The sequence below is a fragment of the Balaenoptera ricei genome, chromosome 10 (genome assembly GCF_028023285.1).
Source record: "Balaenoptera ricei isolate mBalRic1 chromosome 10, mBalRic1.hap2, whole genome shotgun sequence".
Taxonomy (NCBI): domain Eukaryota; kingdom Metazoa; phylum Chordata; class Mammalia; order Artiodactyla; family Balaenopteridae; genus Balaenoptera; species Balaenoptera ricei.
In genome coordinates, this window is record NC_082648.1 from 103,409,326 (window position 1) to 103,422,278 (window position 12,953).

The 12,953-nt window shown below is 54.8% G+C and overlaps 2 protein-coding genes across 4 annotated transcripts in view; one reads left to right on the forward strand and one right to left on the reverse strand.

The window, feature by feature from the left end:
• The window catches only part of CELSR1 (cadherin EGF LAG seven-pass G-type receptor 1), a 150,946-nt gene that overhangs the window by 43,234 nt on the left and 94,759 nt on the right, over positions 1-12,953 (reverse strand). For all 3 annotated transcript variants that reach the window (XM_059937181.1, XM_059937180.1, XM_059937182.1), the window contains exons 6-8: positions 3,329-3,486; positions 2,075-2,238; positions 1,493-1,618 (exon numbers count right to left, since the gene is read on the reverse strand). In XM_059937181.1, coding sequence (XP_059793164.1) covers positions 1,493-1,618; positions 2,075-2,238; positions 3,329-3,486 — 448 coding nt within the window. The remainder of the gene's footprint in view (positions 1-1,492; positions 1,619-2,074; positions 2,239-3,328; positions 3,487-12,953) is intronic.
• On the forward strand, positions 7,414-10,962 carry LOC132372806 (uncharacterized). Its single transcript, XM_059934926.1, has 4 exons — positions 7,414-7,476; positions 8,539-8,765; positions 8,909-9,003; positions 9,196-10,962. The coding sequence occupies exons 1-4, from the start codon at positions 7,414-7,416 to the stop codon at positions 9,666-9,668; spliced, it is 858 nt and encodes a 285-aa protein (XP_059790909.1). The 3' UTR covers positions 9,669-10,962.

Consider the following 12,953-nt stretch of genomic DNA (forward strand, 5'->3'; position numbering starts at 1 on the left):
TTTCTCTGGCACAGCCGCAGCCGGACTCTCGGCCTCCATAACAGGAACTCCATGGGCGTGGATGGCCCCGCCGGCGCTGTGTCCACCCGGGCCTCTGCCCCTCCCTGTGACCTGAGCTTCCTGCACCCGGTGATCAGCCGGGGGCAGGCCTAACCTGTCCACAGGGCCTGCACAAGCCCAGCCCACCTGCTGCCCGGAAAATAGACCTTTGGGGCCTTGAAAGGTGCCCAGTGCTCTGCGTCACAAAGAGTCGGGCCCTGGGACTTCCCTGGCGGTCCAGTGGCTAAGACTCTGCACTCCCAATGCAGGGGGCCCAGGTTCGATCCCTGGTCGGAGAACTAGATCCCGCATGCTGCAACTAAAAATTCCGCATGCCGCAACTAAAAGATCCAGCACACGGCAACGAAAATCCTGTGTGCTCTCAACAAGACCTGACGAAGCCAAATAAATAAATACATATTTAAAAAAACAAAAACAAGAACAAAAAAGCAGGCCCTGGCCGGTAACTGTGTCCCAAGCAAGGACTGGGGATGTAATACAATTCCACGTCACGTGTCTCAGCTCCATCACTAACAGCCCTGGGCAGGTGGACCACCCAGCACAGGTAAGCTGCCTGCTGGCTCCACCCCTTTCACCTGCACTGATGGGACGAACTTTGCTCTCCTCCAGAACACTCTGTCACAGGTTCCACCTATTTCTGCTTCAGTGACTCCTTAGAGAATCTCAGGAAAGCTGTGGTCCCCACCCCCCAAAAAAGTCACACTCGGACCCCCCAGCCCATCCTGTGGGGCACACGGGCCGAGGTGAGGAGCGTCTGACTTCAAAGGAGAGGCCGTGGGTTGCAGGCCAGTGAGCGGCTCCAGGCAGGACTTCTCCTGGCCGTTGACTCGCTAATGAGCTCCAGGCATCTCGAAGGTGGATCCGGGGAGCTCGCCCAAGCTTATCTGGCCTCAATCTCCCCCTTTTGGTTTACCTTAAAGCACATAAGTGATTTTTAAATGATGACAGTTATTTAACACTATATTGCTTCAAAATGAATGAATGAATTGTTTAAAACCTGCCAGTGTCTACAACTACAGGGGTGGGGTCAGGGGAGAGGCCCAGGCTTTGATGCCCACAACGCAATCCAGCGGGGAAGCAGCCAGCTGGAGGAGCCCCTGGGATGCTGAGAAGGGGCACGGGGGCACTGGCCCCGGGGAACTGGCCCTTCAGGCCTCAGGGTGCCCGTGAGGAGGCACACAGCCACCGGGAGGCCCCGCCAGGCCGCACCTCGCTTCTCTGACTCTCATGGACTCCCAACCTCACGCTGGCCCTGCTCAGACGAGGGGCTGTGCCCTGCAGATCCGTCCAGGACCCCCAGCCTCTGCTCTACCATCACCCACCACGGTGCCCCCACCAGCCCGCTCCCCACCAGGACCCAGGCCTGAGGACACACGTGCCACCAGCGGCTGGCGGCCCCGGGCACCCAGCACCCACGGCACCAGGCCCTCACCTTGCTCGCAGTTCTTCCCGCCGAAGCGGAGCGGGCACTCACACAGGTACGTGTTCCAGCCGCTGACACAGGTGCCCCCGTTCTGACACCAGGTCCCATCGCAGAAGTTCCTCTGAGCAGCGCAGCCTGGAAACAGAGGGCATTGCGTGCTCTCAGAGCGGGAAACAGAGGCAGAGCGTGACTCAGGGGGACTGTCCCTGTTTCCTAGCTCCGACCCACGTGCTGGGGAAACACCCCCTGTGGACACAGCCGGAGGAAGGCGGGCAGGCCTCGGACCCTCTGGGGCTGTCAGAACCTAAGACCTGACATGGCATGGAACGTACTGCCCATGTCCGGAGACTCTGGGCCTCTGGGCCACCCCACCCTCTGGCTCGTGGGGTCGTCTGGTGACCGGCTCAAGACCCTGGGGTTGCGTGTCCGGGTCAGCGGCAGGCCCGCCCACAGCTTCACCACCGCTCCAACGCTGCAGGACCCCAGGCCCGAGAGCAGCTGGGCGCACACGGCTCAGTCCCCCAGGATGTGGAGGGGGCCCCTCCCGCGTGGCCGCCGCAGCCCCACGATTCCCCGGGCATCCTGCCGTACCTGCCCTGGTGCCATTGTTGGCGATGAAGCCGGCCATGTCCACGTTCCTGCCGTCGATGGACAGGTTCCGCATGCAGCCCACAAACTGCCGGTTCTGCACCGGGAAGTCTTCGGGCAGGTTGGGGACGCCCCCCAGGAGCAGGGGGCCTGTCAGATCCAGGGACCTGTGGAGGCGACACCAACCTCTGGATGGCCGGGCGGCAAGAGGAGCCCCGACGCTGCTGTAACGTCCCAGGGGCCTCTGCCGCAGGGCACGCTCATCATCCGACCGTCAATAATCCAACGGGTGCAGAGGCCAGGGAAGCAGGCGGCCAACAGGCCCAAACACACGTGTCAGATCCGACTTCCGGTGCCACCACCGGCTCGCAGCCTCTCTGCCCCTTGTGTCAGCTCCCGACCAACTGGAGGTTTTGGGTGATCGTCCGAGTGCTGACTGCTGGCCGGGCCGGTCCACACCAAAACAGGACGCCACCTTCCTCTGGCCTCTAATGGCCTTGAGGGGCGTTCACAGCAAACTAGAACCCTGGCTCTGCAGGAGCATTGGCATGGCTTTGGGCAAGGAGCTGAACCGCTCCAGGGCACGGCTGTCCCATCAGTAAGATGGGCGCGTCCCACCTGCATCACAGCTGCGGGGAATCCGATGACAAAGGTGTATTTCACACCAGACGCTCAGGACAGACCAGGCTCTTCTAACTGGTAGGCCAGGTTCTTTGAACTGTAGACCAGGTTCTTCTAAGCTTATTAAACATCCCACCAAAACACAATTAGGGATGAGTCCAGCATAAACCTTTGCTCTGAGATTTGAAGCTGGCATTACAAACATCCATGTCAGCATTTCTCTGACCTGAGTTAGGATGGGCCCTGGGGACCCCCAGATCCACATGGTGACATGGCCACTCTGATCTAATGGAGGGGATTACTGACTGAACACTGAATCACAGGGACCAGCACTTACTGGAACAAAGTCAGGGACCCTGTGGAGACAGGGCTGGGGATGGCTTCTGGGGTCAGCAAGCCGGCCGTCACAACCCTGGGGATGGCCTGGCCACTACTTTGGCAGATGATGCTAAGGGGACTTATTCTAGAAGGTTCTAATGTGTTGGAGGGAAGGGGAGGGAATGTGACTCCAGCCCAGATTGGGGCTGCCAGGGCACTGGGTCGAGTGCCCTGTGTCGGGGTCCTGACCTGGGCAACCCCTTTTGGAGCAGCGGCCATGGGGGGTGGACACCAGGGCCCGTCTCCTGGGACACTCACTTTTTAGAGCCACTCTGAGTGCCCTGAGCGGCACAGCTGTAGTTCCCAACGAAGCTGCCAAAGCGCACGGCCACGGCCGTGTCACAGTCGTCCACAGTCACCACAGCCACCTTCTCTCCAGACGGCCCGTGGGGCAGGCCGAGGCGGCCGATGTTGGGCTGTGGGAAGAGAAAGCACGGAGGCGTCAGCGTGTTCTCCCACCAGCGTCCCCGACTGATTCCCCAGCCCCTGCACACGTCCCCCGACCCATGGAGGGTGAGAGGCCCCCTGGCCTCGTGTTGAATTAGTCCCCAAACCAGCTGTACTGGATTAACAGTGAGCCCCCCAAATTTATGTCCTTCCCAGAACCTCAGAATGTGACCTTATTTGGAAATAGGCGTCTTGCAGATGTAATTGGTTAGGATGAGGCCATATCGCAGTAGGATGGACCCTAATCCAATGTGACTGGTGTCCTTATAAGAAAGACACAGAGACAGAGACACAGGGAGACATCGTGGGACAACTGAGGCAGAGACCGGAGTGATGCTGCCACAAGTCAAGGATGCCAGCACCCCCAGAATCTGCACGAGACGAGAAGGACCCTTCCCTAGAGCCCTCGGGGGGCGCAGCCCTGCAGACACCTTCATTTCCGAACTGGGAGAGAATACATTTCTGCTGTTTTAAGCCCCCCAGTTTGTGGATTTTGTTACAGCAGCCGACACCAAAGCCCCAGGACCCCTCCTTCTGAATACCTGATTCTGCCTGTGAGTCCAAGCACGGCCCGGACCCTGTCCACGCACCGCCTCACCAGGCTCCTGCCCGCTCCGGGCTCCTGGGGTGCAGACTGCCCGGCCTGCAGACGGCCCCCCGCCTCCCCCACCTGGCGTGGTGCTCCCCAACTGGGCCGGGAAGCTGGCGACCCCCAGTGCGCACAGTCACCCCTGGGCTCACGCCCTTCCTCACCCAGGGAGGACCCTCCAGTCCCTTTTGCTGGCCCGAGGTCGACCACCCTTTCTGCCCCCAGACCAAGCCCCCCCCCGCCCCCCAGCTTCCCCCCTACGCCCGCCAGATGTCCCTGCGGTTCTCATGCACTCAGTCTCCCTGCCCAGGGCTGGTTACGAGAATCCCTCTGGGACCAGCGACACAGGGTGCAGCCCGCCCACTTCTGGAAGAAGCAGGTCCCCCTCTTAAGGAGGCTGTGGTTCGCATCCAGGTCGACCCTCTCTCCCCAGGCAGCCCGCCCGTCGCGGGCATCCCTCACCAGCCTCCTGGCCGCCCTTTGAGGACACCGGGCACATCCGCCCAGACAGCCCTCAGCCTCCTTCTAGCAGGGGACGTGGAGCCTGTTCGCACCGGCCACGTAATGTGGGACAGGCTCAATGTTCCAGACCTGCAGAGGGCGGGCTCGGGCTCAGCCAGGCCCCTGGACTTCCTTCCCCATCTGTACGACCTAGATGACAAGACCTGCATTCTGTGAGGTGGCCTGTTGGTTAACCCAGATGGTGCACGTGAAGGGCCACCAAGCCTCACCATCCGCACCCAACACGCAGTGGCCCCCTTCCTCCCCACGGAGAGAACACTTTCTCCCAGTCCCAGCAGCGCCCTCCCATCACCCATACAAACAAGGGCCTAGTGCCTCCACGTGACAGCTCTGGGGTCAGGTCGAGTTTATAGCTTGATGTAATTTGATGCTTCTTTATAATAATATTAGAAACGGGGAGTTGTAAAGACATAGGGAATTTAATTAAATCATCCTCAAGGTCTTTTAACAGGGAAATAACAACTGCACGATTCATTCCAAACCATCAGTTTTTTTAACAGGAACAAGGAAGTATCCATTTGATTGAGGACCCTGGGCTGAAAGGCAGGACGTGGAGCTTTTGGTAACGGGAGCTCAGCCAGGCAGCCAAGGTGTGTGACTTCAGGAGGCCTCACTCACCCTGGCGGTGTGCCCTGGAGTTGTGCAGTGCACAGCCTGCACCACTGTACCTGGCAACCCCACCTGGGCCTTCTGCTTCCCCTTGGCCAACCGTCTGACCTGGACAAGGCTATCACTATATCTCAGTCTCTCTGTGTACAGGATAAGGATTTAATGTTAGAATACCCATCCTCTCGGTGTTACAGGGACTTGGAGGGTGACATCAACATGAGACACAGGAGTCTCCCTCAAACTCTTCTCAGGTAAATCCGAGGGAGGCTTTTACCCTGCCTCCTGACATTCCAGCTCACGGATAATCCTTTCCATTTTCTTTTACATCAGTTGATGAGATCACAAGGTCGGCCAAGCTATATCCTTAAAGATTTCACCGTTGGTTAAGCAACAGTTAGATAAGTATAAAAAATAATCTGTTTTCTCCCTCTGTAATAGCAGCCCGCATTAGAGAACATGTCCAAGTGCTCATTATGGGACACTTAAGTATTAGGTGCGATCCGGGGGAAAGAACCGTCCCTGAGCTGTGCGAGCCCCGTATTATCTTTACAACTCATAATTTACGTTTCTGGGGATGGGTGTGAGCCTTCCAGAGGAAGGACATAAACAGCATTTATACTTGGGAGGCTTTACTGAAACGAAGTTGCTGTTTACACAACTGCAGTTGTTGTAAATGGCACCTCATAATCAACAGCTCAGAGCCACTCAGAGCCACGGGATTCAAGCAGAAACAGCGAGGAAAATTGGAGGCGAAAGACAAAAAAAAAAAATCAGCATTTGTATTTAGAGCAGCACTTACTGACTTGAGACAGCCCGCTGGTAAGACAGATTTCAGAGTCTGGCGTTACTGCATTAAAGCAGCAAGCATGACTTTTGGGAAAACAAACATCGCCCAACGCCTGCTTCTCGATTCCTGCTCCCAGATCCACCAGCCACTGGGTCAAAAGAGACGGCCCTTTGGACCACAGAACCAAGCATTCTTAGAGTGAGAACTAAAAGGACCAGCAGGAGAGACGCACAGGGAGGTACTGGGGAGAAGGAACGACGTCCGAGGGCCGGTTTCTGGCTCCGCAGAGCCTCTGCTGCCCCACCCCCGCTCACGCTGCCCCGGAACGAGCTTAACCACACGCCAAACGTCCCCGTGTGGTCAGGATCACCAGGAGAACAAGAAGGGAGCACGGGCAAAGGCCGCAGGTAACAGGAGGCAAGGTTGCAAGTGACTCAGGATACACGGATGGGGGTCCTCAGAGAGATAACCAGGCCCACCACATGACCCAGGACCCCACTCCCAAGCATAGACCCCGAGAACTGAACACAGGGACTCAAAAACTTGTTCACAAATGTTCATAGTAGCACTAGTCACCGTAGCTAAAAGGTGAAACAACCCAAAAGTCCATCAACAAATGAACGGGTAAACAGAATGTGGTAAATCCATTCAGTGGAATAGATTATTATTCAGCCATAAAAAGGAACGAAATACTGGTATTTCTACAATGTGGATGAACCTCCAAAACATCGTGCCAAGTGAAAGAAGCCTGTCACAAAAAGTCACATGTTGTATCATGCAATTTATATGACGTGTCCAGAATAGGCAAATACATAGACAGAAAGTAGATGAGTGATTTCCAGGGGCTCGGGTGGTGGGGTAATCGGGAGGGACTGCTAATGGGTACAGAGATTCCATTTAGGGTGATGAAAGTATCTCAGATCTATCAATAGATAGAGGTGGTTGGTTGCACAATATTGTGAATGCACTAAATTATTCATTTTACGTGGTTAATTTTATGTGAATTTCACCTCAAAAAAAAAAAAAAAAAAGAAAAATTGGATGGGCATCCACCATTCACAATGCCCCCGGCCACTTTCTACCTGGACATTTGAGAAGCTCCTTCCCCATCTTTATCTGTAAAATGGGGATAAACTCATCCCACTGCCTTCCTGTCGAGACTCAAGCAAGAACAGGCAAAAAGAGCAGTGAACGTTCTCCGTCAGGGTCGGGAGGTGTGCGTGTGATGACACAGCCAGCCTGACTCGGGGGGGCAGGGACGAAGACCCCAGCAGGTGTGTTTGATCTGGGTTCAGCTCATCCGTTTTTGTTGAGGGAAGACAAAGCACAGCTGGATGGCCGGCAGGTGGGACGAGCGCCGGGCGGGAAAGGAATCGGGAGAATGGAGAGATGTCGAAGGTGTGCGGCTCAGGTCTGCACGTCCACCCCGCGTGTCTGCAAGAGGGGAGGGAGGTGAGCCCGCTGAGGGGGAGATCTGGGGCTGGTGACGAGAAGGCCCGTGAGGCTCTGTGGGCGTGGGTGGGGAGGAACGAAGAATAAAAAGCAAGACGAGATGAACTGCTCCTTCATATTTCTAAGATGAATTTTTAAGTTTGCACAAAAGAAGAAGACAGCCTGGGAATAAAGGGGCCACATGGCAGTATATGAGGATTGTCTCAATTCTCGAGTTAGAGGGGCACTGGGCACAGGATGGGCGAAGGCCCGAGTCCCTGTACCTCCCCATCCCGGCCGGGGGATCCCTGCCTCCACTCACCCCCAGCCCCGCCCTGTAGCAGCCCGGCGTGGACACCCAGGGGCCGAGCAAAGCCGGCACAAGATCCGAGAAATGGAGGCACAGGCCAGGCGGCAGGGCCCGCAGGTGGTGCCGTCGACACTGCTCTGCGTGCATCGGCCGCCCTGAGCGGATCCTGCCACGGGGCCAGCAAGGACACACCCGCCATGCCCATCCCTGCCGCCACCTGAGAAAAACCCTGAAGGACCCCGTGTGTGCTCCGGGGGAACCAAAACAACAAGCTTTCTTTGCAAATCTGTGCAGATCTGGGTTCCTGGCTCTCGGCGAATCCGCCCAAAGTCATCACTGGCGGGCCGGCCCTTTTTATTTCCCTCCAGCTTATTTCTTCTCCCTGTGCAGCCCCTCTCCCGGTGTTTCCATTTAGAGGCTCCAGAGCAGCCCGTGGGGATTGTTTGTGAGCACAAAAGCGCTTGGTCCTTACGAAGCGCTCACATTTCTACAGCCTTTTAACCTGCTGCAGACAATTCCTCATGGGGGAGGCGGATGGGGGTTCAGTTTCAAATGCTGGATGCAAGGGAAGGAGGCGTGGGGGGGGGCCTCGAAACCAGACACCAGGAGGGGCAAGTCTTGGGAACAAAATGGATTCACACTCTGTGTCAGAAATGATTAACCAACATTCGTATCAAAGAATTCACAGATGGCTGGCCTTGAGGAATGTCACAAAGAGTCCAAAGACAGCCTTGAACGTGTACTGTGAGGTTCGGACCCGACGGGTGGGCTAGCTGAATGCAGCCCACGGGCTGACAGCCGCACCAAGAAATGTGGGTGAGACACCCCGCTGGTCCTGGCACAGAGGTGATGAGACCCCCCTCCGAAGCAGGCGTGGTGTCTCTCTGAAGCTAAGAGATAAGAGGAAAAGACATCCAGACACACACGCTTCCAGGATCCAAACCAAATTCCCAAGGAGCCTTCCACAAGGACTGTGCTGGAACTCAAACAGCAGATCAAGGTACTGCGTCCCCAGGGGGCCCAGGAGGGGCCCGGGAGGGGCGTTCCCACTTGAGGGCAGGTCACAGAATGTTCTAGTGGAGACTCAGATCCTCAGCTTCCCCGCCTGTAACATTCAGGTGTGAATCCCCTCCTGCTCCCCAGGCAGGCCGCGGCCTCTCTCAGACCCCTGCTTCCGGACCCCCCGCTCGCTGATCAGGCCTCCACACAGGTGCTTTGGACGCCACGATGCAACAGATGTAAGTCCACATCTCTTATGGGAAGGGATTCACCCCCCACGCCACCCAGGCAAGGAGCAGAGAAGGAATGTAGGAAAGACAGATTAAGGGACGTGGCAGATTTTTCCTGACACTCCAACCAACTGCCAACCCCTCGCCCCTTCTGATTGTTCCGGGGGCACTTACATCTCAACTTGCCCCACTCCCCCCCAGTGAAGTGTCTGCAGCGAGGATCTCGCCTGCCCACTCACACGGCATCCCAGGCCCCGAGACAGCACATCACGGCACAAGGAACGGGCACCACCCACCACATCGGATTTACCTGCACCCCGATCTGCCACGCTGCAAAGGCTACACTGACCAGTCCGGCTCCTCCAGGGCAGTGGAACTGCCAGACAGCTTTGGAACTCGGCACAGGACTTGAAGTCTCCATATGGACAAAATGGCTTGTCCAACGGGAACCGGACTGCCCCTCGGTGTGGAGCCGCGGCAAGCCGCCCAGGGCCGGGAAGTGGTTCATCCCCTTGCCTGCATTTTCCATGGGGGGTTGGGGCCTCTTCAGCAGCATCAAGAAGTCATTCCAGGGCTTCCCTGGTGGCTCAGTGGTTAAGAATCTGCCTGCCAATGCAGGGGACATGGGTTCGAGCCCTGGTCCGGGAAGATCCCACATGCCACGGAGCAACTAAGCCTGTGCACCACAACTACTGAACCTGCGCTCTAGAGCCCGCGAGACACAACTACTGAGCCCATGTGCCACAACTACTGAAGCCCACATGCCTAGAGTCCATGCTCTGCAACAAGAGAAGCCACCGCAATGAGAAGCCCGCGCACCGCAATGAAGAGTAGCCCCCACTCGCCACAACTAGAGAAAGCCTGCGTGCAGCAACGAAGACCCAACGCAGCCAAAAATAAATAAATTAATTTAATTAATGTAAAAAAAAAGTCATTCAATGGGAAAAAATATTTGCAAACGATGAGACTGACAAGGGCCCAAGGGCTTAATTTCCAAAATATACAGACAGCTCATACAACTCAACAACAAAAAACAAGCAACCCAATCGAAAAATGGGCAGAAGACCTAAATAGACATTTCTCCAAAGAAGACACACAGATGGCCAAGAGGCACATGAAAAGATGCTCATCATCGCTAATTATCAGAGAAATGCAAATCAAAACTACAGTGAGGTACCACCTCACACTGGTCAGAATGGCCATCATTAAACAGTCTACAAATAACAAATGCTGGAGAGGGTGTGGAGAAAAGGGAACCCTCCTACACTGTGGGTGGGAATGTAAGTTGGTGCAGTCACTATGGAGAACAGTATGGAGGGTCCTCAGAAAACTAAAAATAGAATTACCATATGATCCCAGCAATCCCACTCCTGGGCATATATCTGGACAAAACTATAATTCAAAAAGATACATGCACCCCTATGTTCATAGCAGCACTATTCACAATAGCCAAGACATGGAAGCAACCAAAATGTCCATCGACAGATGAATGGATAAAGAAGATATGGTATATATATATATATATATATATATATATATAATGGAATATCATGCAGCCACGAAAAAGATGAAATAATGCCATTTGCAGCAACATGGATGGACCTAGAGATTACCATACTAAGTGAAGTGAGTCAGACAAAAACAAACACCATATGATATCACTTATATGTGGAATCTAAAATATGACACAAATGAACTTATCTATGAAACAGAAACAGACTCACAGACATAAGAATAGACTTGTGGTTGCCAAGTGGGAGGAGGTTGGGGGAGGGATGAACTGGGAGTTTGGGGTTAGCAGATGCAAACTATTATATATAGAATGGATGGACAACAAGGTCCTACTGTAGAGCACAGGGAAAACGATATTCAATGTCCTGGGATAAACCATAATGGAAAAAATATGAAAAAGAATATATATGTATAACTGAATCACTCTGCTGTACAGCAGAAATTAAACACACCATTGTAAATCAACTATACTTCAATAAAGTTTTTTAAAAAAGGAAGTCATTCCACCATCTTCAGTCAATGAAATTGACAGGAGAAGCCCAGAGTTCCCCCAGATTAAGCTGTAAACAGATTTATTTCTTGAGTTTAACGTTAAGACTTAAGCCCAGGCCTTCTTGACCTTTTTCCTTTAAGACATGGGACACCTACATCCTAGGAGGGACACAGCAACCCCTTAGGGTGTGGGCAGCAAACTGCTGCATGCAAGCCTGACGGGGCCACCAGGTGGGCCACTTACGGGCCACCAGCTAGGGCAGACATCTCTGGCTGAGGGGGCAGGTGCTCCTCACTCCCCCACCTGCCAGTGACCTGGGGCAGCGGACGCACCACTGAGCTGGGCAGCCTCTCCTAGAGAGCGGCTCAGTTCACAGCTCCCACCTCCAGGGTCATTTGGAAGAGTGGACCTGAGCCCCTTTGCAGAGTCCCTGATGCTGGGCTGGTTGTCACACCAATGCGGGTGAGGGCCTAAGGCTGGCAGGGGACAGGGGACAGCAGTATCCACAGCCTCCAATGAGCATCACCTCCCAAAGGCCAAGAGGTCACATCCTGACCCCGCTTAGGAAAGTCACATGACTCCCCCCGCCCCCCACGCTAGATTCAGCTGTAATATGGAGTAAAAACGGCACCTCCCTTGTGGGGTTAAATGCATACAGACGTGTGTGAGGGGAACATTCCACGAAGTTTGCTGCTGCCATGTTAGTGCTAAGAAAGACAGGAAGAAAGCCAAAATACATGCAAATGGCTAATTCTCCCTGTATTTTTGCTGTCCTATTTTCCTATATTAAAAATATAGAGTTTCTTTTACATCTCTAAAGAAAAAAGGAGCAATTAGCAGCCACTGCGTCACTGCATCTTCGTGGCAGCCTCAGGTCCTTCTCCAGGGCTCAAACACAGAGCCGCCTGCAGCTCTGAGTCCTTCATGTGTTCAGTCATCCAAGAAAATACTGGCCTGTGGGGACGGACTCTTTAAATTTGGGGAGCATTAAAAAGAAAAGATTTTTAACAAGGGTCAGAACCAACTGGTCACCTTAAAACAAATCACAGCAGAGCCTGCTGTTTCTCAGGCAAGGAGGTCACCCAGTTCCTGAGAACTGTGGCCACAGGTCAAAGGAGGTGCTTTTCTGATGGTCGCACAATAGGCTCAGACACGGAAGAACCGAGGGCTGGGAGGCGGAGATCCACCGAGCGTTGTCTCTGTGCTCCGCACTGCGTATAAATAAGCATCTCCTAACGGCCCCAGTGACCTCCGGGGGGATGACTTTTGCTCTGGAAAAGATCCATGAGGCAAGGTGCAAGCCCCTCACTGGGCCCGGCCCCTCACCAGACAAAGCTCCCGAGTCGGTGAAAGGGAGCCAGGAGTCCCTCAGCTGCTGTCCCTGCTGGGCTGGCCGTAGGTGTCAGGTCCCCTGTCTGTGGCCACCTGGCCAGGCAGGCTCCCCAGGTTTTCTGGGAACCTAGGAGTTTATGCAGATTTGCGTGGTGGGGGTCTCTTCTCCAATGCCAGATGAAGGGCTCAAGATCGGGGTTCTTTCAGTTTTAACAGCACCTTCTTGGAAAGCTGGGGTAACACGTTCCTTCTTTTGGGGGCTCTGTGGACAAGAAGTTCCTTGGCACAAAGTGGGAGACCCTTAGGCACCCCACAAGAAGCTCATCCCTGCACTCGTAGGGCCTATGAATCTGACCGTCGGCTACTCCCAGCTGGACCAGAGATGGGGGAGGGGCACCCGAGCAGCTGCCCCTGGGGTACTCCGCTTGGCACGGGGACTGGCGCCTGCGAGTGGCTCCTGGGGTCGCAGAGATGGACCCTCTGGGCTCAGCCCACACAGTCCTGGGAGAGAAAGGACAGGGACTTCGGCAATGACAAAGTCACTCTGAGCTACGAGGGTTCACGGGTCACAGGCCATCTTTTCAGAAAACCTCCTCGGACAAAGGGAGAAAGGCTTTCAAGA